The sequence below is a fragment of the Quercus lobata genome, chromosome 4 (assembly GCF_001633185.2).
Source record: "Quercus lobata isolate SW786 chromosome 4, ValleyOak3.0 Primary Assembly, whole genome shotgun sequence".
NCBI lineage: Eukaryota > Viridiplantae > Streptophyta > Magnoliopsida > Fagales > Fagaceae > Quercus > Quercus lobata.
This window is the reverse complement of record NC_044907.1, coordinates 74,219,550-74,242,056: the sequence shown is the minus strand read 5'-3', so window position 1 is coordinate 74,242,056 and position 22,507 is coordinate 74,219,550. Positions and strand designations below refer to the sequence as shown.

Sequence of the window (22,507 nt, the reverse complement as noted above, 5' to 3'; positions counted from 1 at the left end):
TGTTTAAAAAAGGAGGGAAGTAGAGTAAAGAGAGGGAGAGTAATTCAATTACTTTGTTTGGAAGTTTTTTAAGAAAGGAGTGGGAGGGGTTTGGAGGGGTTTCAACTACCTCTAACCCCTCATTTTTAATTCCCCCAAATTGAAGAGATTTGGAGGGAGAGTAGAGTAGATAAATTATTGACCAAATAAATTCTCTAATTTACCCTTTCTAAATTAACAAAATTACAATCCGATTATATAAATAATCTTTGTTGTTTTTTGAGAAAATAAATAATTTAATGCTAAATTTTTAGAAATTCAGAACCAGAAATGCCATAAAAAACAAACACTTTTCTCTTTCAAAAAGTGTAACTATAATTTTTATTTTCTAACAAACAAAATACACAATACTCAAATTTCAGTTCCTTTCCCTTTTCCTCCATTTTTAGAGCACACAAGCAGAAATTAAAGCCACAAAATGACAAAGATAACACGAATTAAGGCTTTGTTTTAACGAAATGAATAAAGTTTTCTAGTATCGGCAACGACTTCGCAAAGCGAAAACAGAGATCTTAGGAGAAGAGCGAGGTTCAAGGAAGTAATTGAGAAGGACAATGAATCGATGGTTTTGGAGCTAGAGCTCCAACACCAAGTACTAGGTTTCGACGATGGGTCCGGCGAGGAGTTCACTCCGGCCATTGAAGCCACCGTTTGGACGAAGAGTGATCTTGTGTGGCTAAAAATAGCGAAATTGCGCGAGAGAATAGAGAGTGAGAGCGAAAGAGCTGGAGTGGGTTTATAAAGGTTGCGCATGCGTTGCCAACATTTTTGATAGTGAGTGTGAGAGAGGGACACATGGAGTGAATCTGAGGGTTTTGGGTTTGGATAAGATTTATGTGAACCGTTGGATATTGATTGAAGCCTTTTTTTATAGTGAAAATTGGTGGTGGGTTTCATAATGTTACCGGTTCATTTTCAAATAGGGGTAACTTTGTTTATTTAAATCATTTCCTTTCTTCTCCCTCCTAATTTTTAAAACATCCAAATAAGAGGAATGGCTAATTACTCCATTCTCCCTTACTAATTTTAAAAACATCCAAACAAGGTGGAGGATAATTATTACTCTCTACTTTCCTCCCTACTACTCCCCTCTACTCTCCTCCCTCTTTAAACTTCCAAATAGGCCAGTTGCATGCTGAGCCGTTAACAGTGCCAAGACAAACACAGACAAGGGCTTTGGAATTTTTTTTGCAAGAGAAGCCATAACTTCACCCTTTGAATTTTGGACCACTACACACTACACCTATACTGGCTTCATCAAACTCCTAAAAAATGACTCCATCAAAATTAGTCTTAAAATGTGAGCAAAACATTTGGGTAGCTTCAACAATCTTATCCAAATGAACCACACACAAATGAATACATTTGCCTGAACAATGCACAATATACAATATTGCATATTATTCATGCAAATGTGTACCCATGATATACATATTTATTTATTTGACAATGTAAAGTGTACATTATCATTTGTGTAAGAACTAAAAATGTAAAGGCTCAAGCCCACTTAAAATAATGTTGCCTGAATCTTCAAATCAAGCCCAAATAATGAATTTTTAATAGAGCAGAATTCTAAACCAAGTGTAATGCTGAGATTGTTCCAAGTCTAAAGCTAACAGAGCTTAAGTGAGAAATAGAAGTAAATAAATCAAGATTCCATGAAAATACTTCCTCGGGTAGGTTTGAGGATGGGTGTTATATTTATAAGTAAGGATGATTTTTCTTTATAGGGTATTTCTTTGTTCTCTAACTTGTTCATTTTTTCTTGGAAAACGTTCATCCCCTTTTTTTAGGGGTTCCTTTTCGTATAGAGCTCATTCTCTTGCATTCCAACCCTCCACCTGTACATCTCACGGGATTACTTAGGATATTTGTCCCATTAGGATCCTTTTAGAGGTGGTAGAGGGAGTTCTTAATTGTGAAGTTACTGTTTAGTGGTCATTTCCTTATTAATACAGTTGGTTAGGTTGGTGCAGAGTATTGAATGTAGAAGTGGGGGAGGTGTAATCTTTAGGAAACTTCCTCCCACCACCATTGCAGGTCTTGTACCCTATCATTACTATCCCTTCCCTTATCCTAGGGCCTTTAAAGGAGGCCAGCTGTCCTTTGGCTTTCCTATCCTCCTCGAGTAGGCGCAATCGTCGAAGTTTGCCTACCTATATTTGCCTAGATTGGGCAGATTCGTCCTTGGATTGGAACCCTTAGTAAACTCCCCCCCCCCCCCCACAAAAAACAAAAACAATTTGTAAATGAAAAAACATAATTTTCCTTCCATTTAACAATAAATCACACAAATTTTGATTAGAGACTTTTAGTTTAACTAATTGGTATCTTCTAGATATTTTTATTGAAAGCATTTAAAGTTTAGATTCTCAACTCTCAACTATTGAATTAAAAAAAATTAAAATCAAATAAATCTCAAATAAAAATTCAGCAAACTCTTGAGGAAGTACAACAGGCGTTAAGGAAAATAAGTTCTTCATTTTTTCAGAGAGTATAATGAAAATACTTATTAATCAGTACCTTCGATGGTTTTTTAGTGTTTTCCCAAGGTTTTATTTTTTAAATAAAGAAAATATTAAAATTATAACTTTTATCACAATTTTTGACATAATTTATTCACGTAACAAATTATGAATAATAGAGTAAGAGTGGATTATGATAAAAATTGTGATATTATTATTTTTAAAATAATAAAACAAAAATATCAAATTAAATCAAATTTGATTTGATATTTTTGTGGAAAGTGGCACGCTTGTAATAAAACCCCTCTCCTGTACAAAGGCCACACCTTCCCGGTGTAACTTCTTCTACAAGTTTTCATTTCTCTCTCTATCTCACTATCTCTCTGCAAGTAGACAAAGAAATCTTTAATGTCTTATTATTATCAAAATGAAGAGTGGGAAGTGGATGCTGATGAAGAAGAAGAGGAAGAAGAGAAATGGGTGAAGAATTATTCGTCTAATCACCAAATACTGTTGGTGGGTGAGGGAGATTTCTCTTTCTCTTTGAGCTTAGCTCACTCTTTTGGCTCTGCTTCCAACATTCTCGCTTCCTCTCTCGACCCTTATGGTATGTGTTCATGTTGCATGAATCTATGTCTATGCACATGCTCACGTTGTTCTTTTATGTAAATGTCAAAAAAGAAAAAAAAGAAAAAAAATCTTGGTCTTTTATTAATAAAAGGCCTTGTTACTTGTTTGTAATCTTTGGGAAACTGGGTTTCTGTTTTTCCCTTCTCTGTTTCCATTTCAGGCTTCCATTTTTTTTTTTTTTTTTTTGTTAAGAAAAGTAAAAGAGAGTAGGTTTTTATGATATGTTATGATTGTATATATGTCATTTTAATTTATGTCATTGCATTTATGTTATGGAGGAAATTTGCTGCTATTCACTCGTTTATTTTGGTGAAATTGATATTCTGATCATTTATGGAACCTAATAATTAAAGCAGAACGTTGTACGTTTGAGTCTCCACTTGGCGATTTAATTGCAAAATTCCTTACTTTTTAATTTTTATATTCTTTTAATAGTATCCAAACAAAGTATCGGGGTTTATGTTCAATGACAAGGTTTAAGTGAGTTTATTTTAGTGTTACAAGGAAAAGTTGGTCATACCATATATGTAAGTGTTGCAATTTTTTAAGTTGCTCATACCATCTTAGCTTTTGGCCAAGTTATGATTTTGTTAATGCTTCTCTGTTGAATTAGATGTCTTGATGGAAAACTACGAGGATGCGAAATGGAATTTGGAAAATTTAGAGAAGCTGGGAGCATCCCTCTTACATGGAGTGGATGCAACTAAATTGAAGCTTCATAGTGATCTTAGGGGGCGGAAATTCGATAGGATTATCTTTAACTTTCTCATGCAGGGTACCATGGAAATGAAAGCCCACACACGTGTGATTAAGTAAGTTGTTGTATAGTAATTTTGTGTCTTAATTAAAATTCTTATCCCTTTCTGGAAAATGTAATTGTTGATATTTCAACTTCATGTTTGGCAATGAAGTCATTTTAATTATTGCAAGTTTATTAGGATTATGAACAAGTAATGCTATAAATCCATTTGCTCTTAACTACCTGTTAAAGTTCATTTTGATAAATCTCATTTGCATAGGCATGGAAATTAGTAATAGACCTTGGCATATATATCAAAATTGAAATCCTCTATTTGCTGTTCTGAATTTAACCATTGTGTAATGAGCACATTCTCTGGGTGTTTGGAAACCCGTTGGTATGAGAGTTATGCTGGTGCCACAACATGTTGCACAATTTGTGCCACAACTCGTTCACGTGGCGAGTTGTGAGTAGTGGTGAGGTGATGGTGGGTCCATGTAAGGAGACCTCTCCACCACTCACAACTTGCCACGTGGGCGAGTTGTGGCATAAGTTGTGTAACAAGTTGTGACACCAACATAACTCTTGGTATGGGAATGTATAGCTTTTAAATAAAAAATGTGGAATGTTATTAACATGTTTGTTGACATTACATTTTTTGAAAAGTTGTGAAGCAATTTAAATGATTCTTACAAGATCCACATTGCTGAGTCATCTTGAAGTAGAACGTTGCTATTTGGAAGTCCTTCATTGGGCATCTTGGCGTGCATTAATCAAACTGATGTTAAAATATGTGAAACATTGCTGCATTAAGAGTTATTTGTAATTGTTTGACAATGCTTATGTCCAAGGGCTCTCTGGAATTTTCTATTTATTTCAGGGATCTAATACTATGCTTTAATTTCATAATCTGGTGCCTAAAGGATGCATAGAAATCTTGTTCATGGCTTCTTTAGTAGCGCAAGAGGCATGCTTCGAGCAGATGGTGAAATTCATGTGAACCACAAAAACTACTGCTCCATTCTGCCACTGGAATATAAGGGAACTTGCTTCAAAGAAATGGTTAGTTGTGATTGGGTGTGTTGATTTCAAGAAAGAAGACTACCCAGGTTATAACAACAAAAGAGGGGATGGTTCAAGATGTGATGAATCATTTCCTTTGGGTGAGTGCAGTACGTTTGAATTCAGATTGTCTCCTACAGCTAGAGGGATAGCACCCTCAAGTTCATTTTAACATTGCTGTATGGTTGTAGTAGGACATGAAAGATCTCAGTCATTTCATGAGACTCCTGTCCAAATGCAGCAGTGGTCACCTTCACTTAATTTCACTTCTCGAGTAGGTCACTTAACAATTATGGAACGAATTTCGCAGAATCTGAGTTTGCCATTAACAAGTAGCGCGGGAAATCTATTCTCTAGGATGATTGATGGGTACTTAAGCAATCCCACAGAAACATTTGGAGGAATCAATTGTGATTTAAGCTACTCCATTCATGAGCGTAGTCCTGATTTTGGGAGAGACTTTGCAGCAATGCCTGGAAGAACCCTGAATGGTGACCCTATATGCTTTGCATGAGCATTGTATTAGCATTTTGAGGTCAATGCAGCTGAAAATGTTGTTGAGTCATGATCACCAGTTGAATGCAAGTGATGCACAGCAATTACAGTACTGGTGACTACTATATGTTTTGTATTTGTGTTGGTTTTTTTAAGTATATTAGTGAAGCCGGAGCGAATCACTAGTGATTAGGACTTTTGAAGCTGTGTTATTGTATATATCGGCCAAGTTTAATGTTGGGAGGTGATCTTTTGCTAGAATATAAATTAACTTACATTCTGGTTAAATGTTATAATTTAACTTTCCTATGCAGAATGGGTTGTACTTATTTACTTAAGCCCGAACAAGTTGCCTTTGAAAGCAGCCATGCTACTTGTTGTAATTATTAATTTTTTAACCCTGATGATGTTTTTAAGTCCAAGTTTTTTTTTTTTTTTTGAATATAAGATAGAAATTCTACTCTAACTTAATCTAAGTGTATATGTGTGTGAAACTCCCTCCTGGAGACTTGAACTCTGGCCCTTACCCCCCATACCCCACAAACACTTATACTTGTGAAATGACCACCGCACCACCAAGAGTGCACGGTGGTAAGTCCAAGTTATTACTAAGTTAAATTATGAAGGGTTCTATTAACGAATACTTTTAGGATAATTGATAATAAATCATTTTAAGTAAATTTTGATATAATCTTAACGAGGAATATAAAAAGTCATTAAAAAAATTAATTTCTTTTTTCTTTTCTCATTAAAAGCTTTTAAAAATATTTCTTAAACCAATATGCTTAAGATATTCGTTAGCTTTTCCCAATTATGAATGGTTATTACTAAGTTAAATTATGAAGGGTTTTATTAACAGATACTTTTAGGATAATTGATAATAAATCATTTTAAGTAAATTTTGATATAATCTTAACGAGGAATATAAAAAGTCATTAAAAAAATTAATTTCTTTTTTCTTTTCTCATTAAAAGCTTTTAAAAATATTTCTTAAACCAATATGCTTAAGATATTCGTTAGCTTTTCCCAATTATGAATGGTTATTACTAAGTTAAATTATGAAGGGTTCTATTAACAGATACTTTTAGGATAATTGTTAATAAATCATTTTAAGTAAATTTTGATATAATCTTAAAGAGGAATATAAAAAGTCATTAAAAAAATAATTTCTTTTTTCTTTTCTCATTAAAAACTTTTAAAAATATTTCTTAAACCAATATGCTTAAGATATTCTTTAGCTTTCCCCAATTATGAATGGTCATTGGTCATGAAATCAATCAACAATATTGTGCAAAACTAAAGGCCACGTAAATAACTGAAACACCAATATGTTGAGGGAAAACCAATGGCATAAAAATTCCAAAGTAAAAACCATTGGTAGGACTTGACCTCACCAACCCTAAGGCAAAACAGATTCAGTACCAACTGAATGAAGTTTTTCAAATCAAATTAGCAATTCCAAGTAAAAATTACTAATGTTATCCAATCCAGCTCCAAATCCATGAACTTTTTCAATTATGGAGTGTTCCTTGCGAATCTTCTGTCCACGACTTCTAGTGCCCTCTTGAATCACACTTGATCTTTATATGTATCAAACGAAACATTGGTAGTGGCCAGGGCTGGCTGAAGCTATAGGCCACTGCCTCAGTGGCCTAAGGCCCCCACTGATAAAGAGCCCCCAAATAGTAATAATATATTATATAATATTATATAATATCCCATCAAAAAATTGTATAGTTTGAAAAAAAATTGTCTTAATCTTGAATATTTTCTCACACATGAACCTTATTCCGATATTGATGGCTTGGATTTATTTTCAGAACTAAAAGTTTTAAAAGAAGTTTTGCAAATAAATGAAAACTCTCCAATTAATGTACTAAATTATATAAAGAGGCTAGAATCTTTTCCAAATGCATGTATGGCTTTTAGAATATTACTAACTATACCTGTTACAGTTACTTCCGCATAAATAAGTTTTTCAAAATTAAAATTAATAAAATCCTATTTAAGATCAACTATGTCACAAGAAAGATTAAGTGGATTAGCCATATTACCAATTGAAAAGGAAATGTTAGCAGAACTTGAATGCAAAAATTTAATTAGTAATTTTGCCTCTCAAAAAACAAGAAAAATAAATTTTAATTGAAAAAAATATATAAATTTATAATTAAATATAATAAAAGGCTCCATTTAAAGATTTCGCCTAGCGCCTCCAAATTGATTTAGCCGGCCCTGGTAGTGGCTTTAGAGGGCGGATGGCACAGCAACTTGAAGCACAACTTTCTCAAGCTCTCCAAAACTCTTTTTCATGCAGTTCAAGGTTTTCTTTTATACCATAGCCCATAGTCTTAGTTCGTACCTAAAAGTTTCACATGTTTGGCTATTCCTTCTATGGTTGAAAATGGGGGAATATTTATATTCAAATGAGGCACATCCCAAGATGGGCATTTATGATTATGGCTAATTGTCGCAGACTTGTCCAAATATCTAAGCAAGCGAATGAAGGGAAAGTTCCTAGGGATTATGTTCACAAGGGAGTGCCTTTTAACCTCGTTTAGTCGTTTTTCCTCTGAACCATTCACCGAAGCCAAGGAGCAAACTTGACACATGTCCCAAGCTTATTTAAATGTTAATGGCTGATTGCACTTCCTTTTATAACCCTAAATTCCTAATGATTCTTTTTAATGACCTAGAAACCTGACACGACACAATATGTAATTAGTAGGTTATGAGTTGAGATTTAATGAGTTAATATCATATTCCAATTGACACAACTGATTTGTTTAATAAACGGATTGAGTTAGTGTTTAACCTATGGAACTTGTTTGACCCATTTAATTAAATTACGTTTTACCAATATATCTTTCAAACTCTAGGTATATAAACTTATTAGTTGTTGTGGTTTATTTTCTTTGACACATTATGATTGATTATTTGTAATATTGATATATGTTTTAGTTTTGAATAATTATTTGTGATACAGTTACTCGTTAGTTCTAAATTTTAGATTAAAAATATATAATTTTTTTTTTCGTTTTGATAAAATCTAATAAACAAGTCGACACGATTGACCCGTTTAATAAATGAGTCATGTTAGGATTGAGGAATCTTGACCCGTTTAATAAACATGTATGGTTGACCCGTTTAATAAATATGTATGGTTAGTGTTGACCCAGATAATCGGATACTTATAAGTCGATACGACACAAATTGCCACCCTTACTTAAATGTAGTTTAGTTCTTAACTTTTTGGTACTGTATTAAAACAGTTTTTACCATTTAAGTAATCGATATAAAATACTAATGTGGCTAGTGGCTAGAATACAAAATTATTTTTATGCCACTTAGGTTGCCATGTGGATTAAAAAAAAAAAAAGGAAGGAATTAGTTCAGTGTCTCACCAACCCATCCACTTAGTAGTTAGCACTTAGCATAATGAAAGCCCCAATTTCTCTCTCTCTCTCTCTGTTTACTTTCTTTGCATGTAGGCTTAGTCATTCTATTAAAAACACCGTAGGGCTTTGATTCATTTATTTTTGTTTTCTTATAATTGAGAAAAGCCATTGACAACACTTGCCTTAGAAAAGATAAATAATAGTAATTGTTTGATTTATGGTGCATTTGTATAAGTTGTTGAAAAATTCTGTTTTGAGTTTAAAATAAATGTTTGTAAAAAAGTTATGAGGGGCTATAGTTGTAAAACAGAATTTTAGATTTTAAAAACGTTCTTTTAATCTCTCAAAATGTCTAACCAAACGAATTCTTATATGTGAATAGCTGCGTTGTGACAGCTATTGGGATATTTGGTTATTATTGATTTTCTTAATATTCGATTTTTTTCTTTTTTCATTTTGGTGATAGAGAAATGGAAGGTTATGGTTCGTATTTAAGATTGTTGTATGCTGATATGGGCATTGAAGGTGGGCTAGGTTTAAGGGGTCTAATTGAGGATTTCTGTAACCACAATGGAGGGATGATAAGATGTGTGGGTCCAAGAAAATATTCGGACAATGATGAGCCCACTGGGGCTTTGTTCAAGGGGGAGAAGACCAAAAATCCTTTAAAAGATTCGGTCTAGGCTCGAGACTAAAGGGCATAGCTGTCAAAAATATGAATTATGTCGATTATGATTTTTTATTTTTTATTTTATATTATGTACTATATTATATCGTATATCATAAGATATACAAATACTTAATAAAATTATACATATATAATATATATTTATTTATTATAAATTTGGAATATATTCAATTAATAACTAATTAAATCATTACTTATATAATAGTATTTAACACAACTAAGTAAATAAATCAAATTAACATATGTTTATAAGATACACATTTATATTGATTATACTCATAAGTGATAGTCCATGATATATAAGCCAAAATAATAATTTCTTTTCATCATGTTGCCTAATTAACTCCATCAAAGTTAATGTTAACATCATGTTCTTCATCTTGGAAAACTATTTTTTTCATTGACATTTTCTTCTTCATCATCAACATTTACTATCTCTTTTATTGTTCTTTTATTCTAATAATTTTTTCTTTTATATTTCTTTCTAGCATTTTAGCCTCTTAGACTTATAAAAATATATAACATCAAAAATAAAAATAAAAAAATTATATTTTCATTTGATACATTTTTCGTAGCTTAGAAAACAAATTCGCAAATATGAAAGTGAAGTGTCAAGTGTGTAGTCCATATTTTATAGGAGAAAGAGAAGAGGGGAAAAAAAAAAAAAACTCACGGACATGTTATTTTATTGGACTCAATTAAGTATTCCAATAATTGTGTATTAAAAAAAAGTCTAACAACTTTTTTAAATCGAATAAAACCACAAATTTTAACCCCCCCCCCCCCCCCAAAAAAAAAAAAAAACTCATTTTAAACTCCCATATCTATGTATTTTATGATTCAATGATACGATATGATACGATACACACCTATGTATCATGTGATTCATTAGTACTTATGATATGCATTTACAATACAGAACTTTTTGTACATGATAATATGATATGATACTGATAACTACGGTAAAGGGATTAAAAAGGTTGAGGCAGAGGTTTAAGCAGATTTTTTTTTTTTTTTTTTTTTTTTTAAAGTTTGAAGTTGAGTCCACATGGTAGTACACATGGCATCCAAGGTGGCATAAATAAAAATTATTATTCTAGCTAGTAGTCACATCAACATTTTTTATTCATCACTTAATGACAGAGATTATTTTGACACAATACCAAAATGTTAAGAACTAAATTGATATATTTGAAATGTTAGAGACTAAATTAACACATAATGTAAACATTAGAGACCAAATATGTAATTTACCCATTTTTTATAGGAAAAAAATGGTCTCAAATTAGACACACATAATTAGAAGTTTCAAATTAAACTTCCAAAATGTTTCAATTTAAATTATACATTTTTTTTTTTTCTGGAAATAAATTATACACTCATTAGTCATTAGTAATGATGTTATTAACCAAAAATATTTTTAACAAAATGACATTGTGTTATTATTTCATCACATAGGAGGGAAGGCTAAGTGCACTAGAAATGGGATTGTTATTAGGAACTTGAGATGCATGTCCTTGCAACACTTATGGTCCGTTTGGATTGAGGGAGAGTTGGGAAGAGTAGATTTTGGCCCAAAATTAGCCTATTTTCAACCAATTCTACTCTACTCCCCCTCCTTTTCCCATCAATCCCCTAGTTTTGCAAGTGAGTTGAGCATTAAGGATGTAGTGCTTGAGTGGAGACCGACTCATATTGTCATAGACAAGGTTGGCCAATATTTTATTATTATTATAGATATGATAGTATTTCAAATGAATGAAGCTTCATAATAATAGACTAGCTGAATTCTATGATCATATATAAGATTACATGCATAAATGAAAAGATGTAATTCTCATAATTTTTTTAATGAATAGAAAAAGAGGCTCATAATAAGTTTAGTCATTGCCTTGCACCATTTTAATCCTTGCATTCCATTTTGGTATAAAACCGTTTGAGTACTATTAGAACTTGCCACAATTTGAACCCACAAATCTCGAACTCAAAGGTGTGATAGGTCATAAAGACTTCCTACTATTAGGTCACCTCCTTAGGTGGTCCCTATCCCAACATGTTGATTACCTAAAGCGTATTTCACGCATGGTTGGAGCAAGTGCCACAAAATTTTGGCCTATTTGTATACAATGATAGTCATCAATTAGTATAAAATTTTGGTACAATTTTTTAAGTGTTGCATTTTAAGTTCTCCAATAAAATATAACAATGTGGTTATATTGACCAATAAATCCAACACTTTTCTTATTACTTGGTTTAATACAACTATGTGGTTGAATCAATTATGAAATTTAAGATACAACACTTGAAAACTATACCTAAAATATACACATAATACAAATATGTGCCTTTTACCAATAAAGGAGTGGAAATAAAAAACATGTATATGTTGCATAAAATTTGGGTATATTGTCTCAGGTGCAATACATTAGATTTTGTAATTAAATTCAAACATATGAACCAATAAAACATTAATAGGGTTGTCTTTTCTAAGGAAATTCACCAAAATATTTAAATATAATTAGAGAACCTATTGAACCTAATGTTGTTTTACTTAGGAGTGGTAAAATTGGACACGACTTGCAAACCCGACACAACATGACATGAAATTAGCAAGTTATGGGTTAAGGCTTAATGGATTCGTGTTATATTCGGGTTGACATGACTGGCCTGTTTAATAAACGAGTTGGGTTAGTGTTCAACATATAGAACCCGTTTGACCCATCTAACTCGTTTAATTAAATGGTATTTTACCAATATACCTTTCAAACTCTAGGTATATAAACTTATTAGTTGTTATAATTTATTTTCTTTGACATATTATGATTGATTATTTTGTGATGTTGGTATATGCTTTAGTTTTGAATAATCATTTGTGATGTAATTACTTGCTAGTTCTAATTTTTATATTAAAAACATTTATTTGTTTTTTTTTCATAAATTTTATTTTTAATTTTGATAAAATCTAATAAACATGTCGACATGATTGACCCGTTTAATAAATGAGTTGTGTTAGGGTTGAGGAATCTTGACCCGTTTAATAAACATGTCGGGTTTGTGTTGACTTATATAATTGAATACTTATGAGTTGATACGACATGAATCCGACACGTAAACACGAATTGTCATCCCTAATTTTACCCATATGTTATATTTTTCTAATATTCTTGGGAACTTATGTTCAGTATTTTAGATGTAATTCATTGATTTCCTAATTAAATTAAAACGTAGTAGTATATAACTACATTTAATTTAATTGTTATTTTTCTAAAAAAGAAGAAGAATTTAATTGTTATTTAAAATGATAAAATTATTTGTGTTTTAATGTTTAATGGTAAATACAATTAGTAGTTTGAATTTAAATTAGGGAACTTAATATTTACCTTGGAAACACAAGAAACTTGAAATTTCAAATTAAGCATTTAAGCTGCAAGCCTGCAGGTTTCTAACTTTACCAAAAATAAAGATTATAAAAGAAAAAAAAAAATTTACCAAAAATAAAAGTATAAAACTACTTCTACATGGTGGTGGTACACTCGTAATAAAACCCCAACTGCAGGGCACTTCTCTTGAAAATAAACACCTCTCCCTTACAAAAAGGCCATGCCCGTCCAGTGTCCCTTCTTCTACAAGTTTTCATCTCACTCTCTCTCTCTCTCTCTTTCTCTGCAAACAGGCAAAGAAAGCTGCAATGTCAAATCATCAAAATGAAGAGAAGCAAGTGGGTGTTGATGAAGAAGAAGAAGAAGAGAAATGGGTGAAGCATTATTCGTCGAATCACCAAATACTGTTGGTGGGTGAGGGAGATTTCTCTTTCTCTTTAAGCTTGGCCAACTCTTTTGGCTCTGCTTCCAATATTCTCGCTTCCTCTCTCGACCCTTATGGTATATTTCTCTCTCTCTCTGTGTATATCATTTTTGTTCATGCTGTACATATCAATGTCTATGCATGTGTTCAGTGTTTTTGTGTTTATGAACGTAGTTTTTTTATGTAAAAAAATGTCAAAATTTTTTTACTTGTTCTTCTAACTAAAGGGTTTGTTACCCTTTTTTTTTTTTTGGGGTGTAATCTTTGGATGGTTGGGTTTGTTTGACACTTTTCTGTTTACATTTCAAGCTGCCATTTTTTTTTGTTAAGAAAGGGTAAAGAGAAATGTTTTTGGGGATATGCGATGGTTCTATATCTGTCAGTTTAGTATATGTTATTGCATCTACTTGTTTATTTCGGTGAATTTGATATACAAATAGTTTGTGGAACATAATAATTAAGCAGAATGTGCTACTTTTGAATCTCCACTTGGCAGTTGAGTACAAGGTTTTAATAGCAAAATTTCTTATGTATTAACTGCCAGGGTTCAAATCCCCCTTTTCCCAACTATCAAATTATAAATACATAAAACTATGTTCTTGTCATGATGTTTAGTTATGTATCAAAAAAAAAAAACACATTAGAGTTTATGATCAGTGGCAGGGATTAAGTGAGTTTATATCATAGTTAGAAGCACTTTTTTTTTTCTTGATAAATTTAGAAAGAAAATTTGTTCATGCCATTTATCACATTTATGTAAGTGTTGCAATTTTAACTTGGACTTGACAGTTATGTTAAAGATAGATGTTTCAATTCTTCCTTTTTTATCTTTTGGCCAAGTTATGATATTTGATAAATTACTGATTGTTCCAAAAGCTAAAGCATATACAAAATGATGAGAATAACTTTTAATTAATATCCTAACACTTCCTCTTACGTGTTGGCCCAACTACCCCTTGATAAGTGGGTCTAACTTGTGAGATTATTCAACATTTTACATTGGAGGTAGAGTTATTAAGTGAATATTCTAATAATATTGTCAATGCTTCTATGCTGAATTAGATGTGTTGATCAAGAAATACAAGGAAGCAAAATTGAATTTGGAAAATTTAGAAAAGCTCGGGGCATCCCTCTTACATGGAGTGGATGCAACTGAAATGAAGCGTCATAGTGAACTGAGATGGCGGAAATTTGATAGGATTATCTTTAACTTTCCTCATGCAGGGTTTCATGGAAAGGAAGATCATGCACATGTGGTTAAGTAAGTTTTTATTTTGTAATTTGTTTTGATTTTGTCTCCTAATATCCTTGTCCCTTCCTGAATGATATAATTGTTGATATGGGAACCTCATGTGTTGGAATTGAAGTCATTGTAGTTGTTGTATGTTTAATAGGGGATTACGAATGAGCAATGTCGTAAATCCATTTTATTTTAACTACCTGTTCAACTTTATTCAGATAAACCTCATTTGCATAGGCATTATAAATAGTAATAGACATTGGTGTCATTTCTATATCAAAATTGAAAATCCCAATTTTTGTTTTTGGGAATATGTAGCTATAAAATGAAAAATGAATCGTGAACTCGGTTTTGGGGTCTGGAATGTTATTCACATATGACATTCCATTTTTGCAAAGTTATGAAGCAAGTCAAATGATTCTTGGTTCTTAAAAGAACCACACTGCTGAGTCTTCTTGATGTAGGGTGTTGGTATCTGGAAGAGTCCTTCATTGGGCATCTTAGTTCGCATGAAGTGGAGAGATGTTAAAAGATGAGTCATTGCCTCATAAGAGTTATTTGTATTTTCTCCATGCTTATGTCCAAGGGCTCTTTGTGGAAATTTTCGGTTCATTGCAGAGATCTAATACTGTTGTAATTTGTTACCTACAGGATGCATAGAAATCTTGTGCATGGCTTCTTCCATAATGCAATAGGGATGCTTCGAGCAGATGGTGAAATTCATGTGAACCACAAAACTACAGCTCCATTCTGCCACTGGAATATAATGGAACTTGGTTTAAAGAACTGGTTGGTATTGATTGACTGTGTTGATTTCAAGAAAGAAGACTACCCAGGTTATCATAACAAAAGAGGGGATGGTTCGAGATGTGATGAACCATTTCCTTTGGGTGAGTGCAGCACCTTTAAGTTCAGATTGTCCCCTACAGCTAAAAGGTTGCATACCGGGATAACCAGTATGGTTGCATCAATGCATGAAAGACCTCAGCAATTTCAGAGGATTCCAATGCAAATGCAGCAGCGGTCGTCTTCAATAAAATTCAGTTCTCGAGCAGGTCACTTAACAAATATGGAACAAACTTCACAGCATGTGAGTTTTCCATTAACAAGCAGCACTGGAAATTCATTCTCTGGGATGAATGATGGGCACTTGATCAATCCTACAGTAACATTTGGAGGAACCAATCATGATTTAAGACACTCCTTTCACACTCCTAGGCCTGCTATTCAGGGGAATCCTATTCAAATGCAGCAGTGGTTGCCTTCAATTAAATTCAGTTCTCGATTAGGTCACTTAACAAATATGGAACAAACTTCACAGCATGTGAGTTTTCCATTAACAAGCAGCACTGGAAATTCATTCTCTGGGATGAATGATGGGCACTTGATCAATCCTATAGTAACATTTGGTGGAACCAATCATGATTTAAGGCACTCCTTTCACACTCCTAGGCTTGCTATTCAGGGGAATCCTATTCAAATGCAGCAGTGGTCGCCTTCAATTAAATTCAGTTCTCGAGCAGGTCACTTAACAAATATGGAACAAACTTCACAGCATGTGAGATTTCCATTACCAAGCAACACTGGAAATTCATTCTCTAGGATGACTGATGGGCACTCGATTAATTCTACAGAAGCATTTGGAGGAACCAATAATGATTTAAGACACTCCTATCGTGCACCTAGGCCTAATTTTGTGAGAGACTTTGTAGCAATGCCAGGAAGAACCTTGAGTGGCGACATGTATGCTTTGCGTGAGCATCATCGTATCAGCATTTTGAGGTCGATGCGGCTGAATAGGTTGTTGGGTCATGATCACCAGTTGAATGAAAGTGATGAACAGCAATTGGAGTACAGGTGACTACCATAGGTTTAGTTTTTGTGTTGGTTATTTGAAGTATATTTGTGAAGAAGTGGTGATTAAGACTTTTGAAGCTCTGTGATTGTATATTCTGCCAAGTTTTACTTTGAAAGCTGATCTTTTTCCAGCATCCAAACTTACATTCTGGTTAGATGTTATGGTTTAAACCTTTCTAGGAAAAATGGGTTGTGCTTATTTACTTAAGCTGGAACAAGTTGCCTTTGGAATGGAGTTGCCAGCTTTAGAAAATGAGAGCACTGCCTATGCATTAGACCCAAAAGTTACTTTCATTGGTCATTGTTAGTGTTTTTATGTTTGTTGTGCTTCCCATTCACCCGAACTCTATGTTTGGAGGATGGGAGAGTAAAGGAGAGGAGAGTAGAGGAAAAATTGACTAGAATAAACTATAAAGTTAAAGAATAATTAAAAAAAATGAAACAAACTAGTCAGAAAACTCAAAATACCTAGCTGCTGCACTCCAAGTTTACAAAGTATAACAGTGGTTTTCTATGACAATGCTTTGCTTGCCATTATTTTAAAGAAAACCAAAACCTCTATAATAGCTATTCACAAAAATTAAAACCATTAGAAAAGGAAATCAAGGAAGACCATTATCCATTTCAGGGGGTATAATTTTTGGCTCATGATGTGCCCCAAGCTTTAGGATAACGGAATAAAATCTGCTATAATTTTTAGAGTAATTCTGTGGATTATATAAACTACTTCAATTTATTGAGAAATTAGTATGTTGAAACTTACATTTAGGAGAAAACAATTCCTATTTGAAACTTGAAAGATAGAGAATGGGAAGGGGGATATGAAAATGAAGGACAGATGAAAGTTTTCCCCTATTATTATTTTTTGAAATGGTTAGAAATCTCTTAAGTTTCAGACCAATTGGGTCATTGGCATTTTACATTATTTTGGTTGAAGAGAAATTAGGAAGAAAGGAAAATGGTGTTGGTGGGAATTTTGATTTTCTACTCAAGTCCACCAAAGTTCCTAGAAAAACATTGAGAGAAATGTACTTTTTCATGTAGTTTACTATTTTTCTCCTTTTAGATATAATCTTTTATTATTATTATTATTTTAAATGTGTATTTTTTGGAAACTTGTAACACGAAGTCTACAAGGAGTATGATTGGGAGAAAAATTCTATCTTTTTGTATGTTGTCATTATATTTAATCAAGTTAATCACATTTGTTTTATATAAAATGGATAGGAAAATGAATAAAATGTAATGTGTTCATCTCTATTAATTTACTTGATAATGTATTTTTTTTTTCTTATACAAGAGCAGAAAAAATTAATTTTCAAATACTAATAAAAAATGATTTCTTATATAATAAGAGTGTAATAGTGAAGTGATATAAATGACCTTTTTTATCATTTTAATTTTCTTCTCATTAAATGAATATATATATATATATATATATATATATATATATTCAACTCAACCAAATCCACATGATGGAAAACTGAAAATTTTTCAATTGTTCACTTTTCCATCATTTCTATATTTTCTATTCTTATACTTTTCTCTTCTGTCAACCAAACACATTAACCGTGCAAACATATTTTTTTTTTTTTTTTTTTTTTTCTAGTTTCACAAATGACAAAAGCAGTTGGTTTCCATTTTTAGAGATGTCTATTATCAATGTTTTAATTTACCTGTTTGTAAAAGAGGAAAAAAAAACCATTTTTTGTTAATACATGGAAAGTTTTGAATTAGATTGACACACGTATACAGACAAAAATTAAAAGTAAATATTCCTGATGAAAATTTCATTTTCGTTGAATCTTGTCATATTCTTTGAGAGATCTGTTCTATTTTGGATGCTTGAACCAATATACTTACTAGAAGCCCATATATGGATTTATAAATGAAACAGGTAATTGTATTTTAAAGAAAATCTTCTATATTTCATTTTAAGTTTCCACAATAAATTTTGAGTAATATTACAGTTACAAATTATTTTACAACATTTTTTCAAAATGTTGATGTGACCAACCTCTTATTGGTTTTCATATAGGCTGATCATTAATATCATTTTTTCATTTATCAATAATTACTCACCATATCAGCAGTCTGTAAAAATTTTTGTAAAATAGTTTGTATTTCTATAAATGAAACAGGTAATTGTATTTTAAAAAGAATCTTCTATATTTCATTTTAAGCTTCCACAATAAATTTTGAGTAATGCTATAGTCACAAATTATTTTACAACATTTTTATAAAATGTTGATGTGACTAACCTCTTATTGGTTTTCATCTAGATCCATCATTAATATCATTTTTTTATTTATCAATAATTACACATCACATCAGCAGTTTGTAAAATATTTTATAAAATAGTTTCTATCTTTAGCATTATTCATAAATTTTATTTGTTATACTTAGATAGTGTAAATTGAGTTACGTTATTTTATTGATCGGTTTCATGAATCGACCAGTGGATGTAATCTATTTATTAAACCAATTACTTTATTCTAGAGTCAAGCTTAAGTCATTGTATAATGAGTTGCAAGCATTGTAGTTATGATTTTTTTTTAGTATTCACAACACTCATATAAAACTTATTTTGGAAAACAGAAAATAAATTTTATATAAAGAGTTATACATTTTCTAAACCATTAGATTTAAGTAGATTTAATAGTAAAAAAAAAAATACACTCATTATTACTGATATTCTAATTAGGATCTCATTTATTATTTCTTATTTATGAGATTCACTTACCCATCTCTAAACCAAAAAAAAAAAAAAAAAAAAATTATACATTTCTCTCACTCTCTCTCCTTCACTGCCATATGTTTCCATTACTAGGACATTATCAGGTCAACTTTTGTCCAAAACAGGATGAATCTAAGATCCTGCTAGTAGAGAACCAACGAAGTCTATAATAGAATATATGTCACTACAGCCCAAAACATGAGAACGTTCAAACAAGGTTCTAATAAAGACAATTCTAGCTATCGTAAAAAACGCATCTACACTTTCAAAAGCACAATGATTTCTCTGCCCCCACAAAGTTCACAAAAAGCATAATGAAGCTCAGTTCCAAACAAATAAAGAATATTTACCATATCAATTCCACCATCTCGATAGTAGCTTAACAATGCTATTTGACATTACATTACCCATTGAACCCAAAAGCATAATAGATAATTTTTTTACAAATAATTAATTTTTAACCATGACTTCTGATTTACGATACAATCCTTTGTTAATTAATCGAGCAAATAATTTCATAGCACAAAGCGACTGCATTTTCTCAATACAATTAATTAATGATTTTCAAACAAAAACGACATGAACAGAGGTTAAGCATAGGATAATATGCACTTGTCAGGACAAACAAATATAAGGAATGAAACGAATATGAGTTGAGTTCTCCAGACTTCTAGAATAAGTCACCGATTTCTTGGCTTTTTTTTTTTGCCGGCGACTTGGCCGTCGAGGTGGAACCCTATGGGCAATGGATGTGGAAGAGCAATGGAGGAGAGAGAGAGAGCAGAGAGAAACTTGCGGTGGAGGGGAGAGAGAGAGAGAGAGAGAGAGAGAGAGAGAGAGAGAGAGAGGCGTGTATATATATATAGTGTTATGTCATTTAAAAGTTTTAAATTAATGTAACACGTATACTATTAAGTATAACAAATAATATCTTAATTGTTGAAATTGATTCGTTTTACGTTTCAAATTAAACATAGAAGATTTAAAAAAATAAAAAATACAATTAGCTTTCATTTATAAATTCATATATGAGCAAGTATAAGTGGTTGTGAGGTGTGAGGGGTAAAGGCTGGGGTTTAAATCTCTAAGAAAGAACTTCACACATATATATATTTAGATTAAACTAGAGTAGAATTTTTATCTTGTATATATAAAAAAAAAGCATCCAAAATAGAACAAATCTCACAAATAATAAGACAAGGTTCAATGAAAATTATTAGACGACGAAAAATAAGCACTCTATGGTGTTGGGTCCCTTATGATGATTAATCCCTCATATGGCCTTAACTTGGCCTAATTTTGTGTCAATCTCAGTAAATTGGATTGTATTTGACTTTGTGAGCCTGAGTTTATCAATCTTGTTGACTGGCCTCATGAACTCGATGGGTTATATCGATGGGTTTTTGGCAAAACTTCATGAGCCTAAGTTTAGCTGATTTTGTGGACTGAATTTTGTCAGTACTATGGCTAAAATAATGGATTTTGGGCTTTGTCTATTTTTTAAGATAAGTATGATCAAAACCCAAAGATGTGCAAAAAATGTCCTACCTATAAAGTATGAAGTTTTAAGAAATTTTAAATTTTATTTAGTAAATAACTTAGGATTGAATGACAATTGGAATTTGAAACTCCTTATCCCCGCTTTATTAGATAGGTCGACTTGGAGGCTTAATTAGAGGTCCATTTTCCAGCAATTGCTCAGTTTAAAGAATTTTCGTTGATGCTATATTGAAGAAATGTATTTCAACAACAAATCATTTTTGGATTTTCCCATTACATGAATATAATTTCTTATTCAACAACACTCTTTTCTATAATTTTATTGTCACTTCGTATCATGCTTTAAGACAAAATTTTCACGCTTCACAATTGAACGAGAACTATAGAAAATTAATCCACACTTCCTACACTTGTCTATACTTAAGTGCTCTTACTTTAGATTCTTAAAATAAATTCAATCTTAAGAACCATGTGTAGAATCTAAGTTAAGGCACCTAAGAAACTCTACCTAAGTTTTAGTCATCAAATAATTCCTACCCATAGGTCACATAATAGTGCAAGAGTTCTGGTTGTAACCCGTGACATCATATGCATAATATGGCACACTAGGTTGATAATAACATGGCACACCAGCTTGATAAGTTGGCCAAATCATTGATTGTATTCCAGATTCACTGGGTTTGGTCTCTTGCTTTGGTTTTTCCTCAGTACTGACTGGCGAGACACTCGTTAACTCAGCAAATCCAACTTTCTTCCTCAGCAAAGATGTCAAGTTGACTGAATCAATGTCATCCCCAACAACAACAATCTGACTACTGTCCTCACCTTGTAAAGAGACTGATTCCACACCTTAAGAACCCAAAACAAAAACAATATGATCATTAGTTTTAAATTCCTAATCTATTTTAACAATGATCAGAATAAAAGACACAAAAAAAAAGAAAAAGAAAAAAAGAAAAAAAAGTATACCTTGTAGACCAACTGCAATCTGCATGGCCTTGGCCCGAGCATTCTTTTTGCCATTATTTAAGGTGACTCTGATCACTACCTTTTGCTGCAATAAAGTTTAGAAGTGTCAATTAATGACATAAAATGCTTGGAAGTACATAAAAAACAGAACTTTTAAATAATTGTCGAGCATGGTATTCATCATTACCTTCATTTTCTTGGTCAGAGAGTTCAAATTCTTATCAGGGAGCTGCAGGGTGCTCTGTTTAGCTAGCTAAGTCTGGGTGTTGGTGCTTAATGTCACAAAAAAAAGAAAAAAGGAAGGGATATATGCCAGAGTTCAAAATCTAATATAAGGACCGTCACAATTTGTGTGGACTGAAGTTTGAACTGGATCACTTCAAATGTTAAGATGATAAGTTGTCACATCACCTGATAATCCATTTACTTTTGTTTTTTTTTTTTTTCATTTTAGAGGAATAATAACGTAGATTTATACATTTCAATAAGTTTCTCATATTTTTCTCATCAATCAATATATATATTAATACGTAAATTTGAAATTACAATCCAATTTTGCAGCATGTGTCCTAAACTAATTATTTTTAAAGAGAGTTTATTTTCTAATTTTAGAATCAAATGTGAGACCACATTATAAATATTAATTCAAGTGAGTTATTGAGTACAAAAATCAAAGAGTTTCAAGTGAATGAATTGTTAAAAAAAGTACTTCACAATAACAAAAATTAAGAAGTAATTAAAAAATAAAATGGACAATTTACATTTTATACCTAATAGTATTCTTACAAGACATTTTAAAAAGTTAACAAAATATTAGAATGACTATTAATAGTATTTAAATTATATATATAAGAATTATACTATCCATCTTTTTGTATATTTTTAAG

At 31.8% G+C, this 22,507-nt stretch overlaps 2 protein-coding genes and 1 pseudogene across 3 annotated transcripts; 2 read left to right on the top strand and 1 right to left on the bottom strand.

Annotated features, from left to right (window-relative positions):
• The first annotated feature begins 601 nt into the window (after positions 1-601).
• Positions 602-5,647, top strand: LOC115985787 (annotated as a pseudogene).
• A 7,509-nt stretch (positions 5,648-13,156) lies between these two features.
• Positions 13,157-16,546, top strand: LOC115983856. Of its 2 annotated transcripts, none has more exons than XM_031106691.1 (3): positions 13,157-13,394; positions 14,542-14,578; positions 15,209-16,546. In XM_031106691.1, the coding sequence occupies exons 1-3, from the start codon at positions 13,202-13,204 to the stop codon at positions 16,416-16,418; spliced, it is 1,440 nt and encodes a 479-aa protein (XP_030962551.1). In that variant the 5' UTR covers positions 13,157-13,201; the 3' UTR covers positions 16,419-16,546. The 2 variants fall into 2 exon arrangements, with proteins under 2 accessions (XP_030962551.1, XP_030962550.1); XM_031106690.1 differs by having other exon boundaries at positions 14,380-14,578.
• Positions 16,547-20,903: 4,357 nt separating this feature from the next.
• LOC115983857 (heavy metal-associated isoprenylated plant protein 46-like) lies at positions 20,904-21,945 on the bottom strand. The gene is made up of 3 exons (XM_031106692.1): positions 21,808-21,945; positions 21,621-21,705; positions 20,904-21,500 (listed from the first exon to the last, which is right to left on the bottom strand). Exons 1-3 carry the CDS (start codon positions 21,811-21,813, stop codon positions 21,196-21,198), a joined length of 396 nt encoding a protein of 131 aa, XP_030962552.1. The 5' UTR covers positions 21,814-21,945; the 3' UTR covers positions 20,904-21,195.
• Positions 21,946-22,507: the final 562 nt, after the last annotated feature.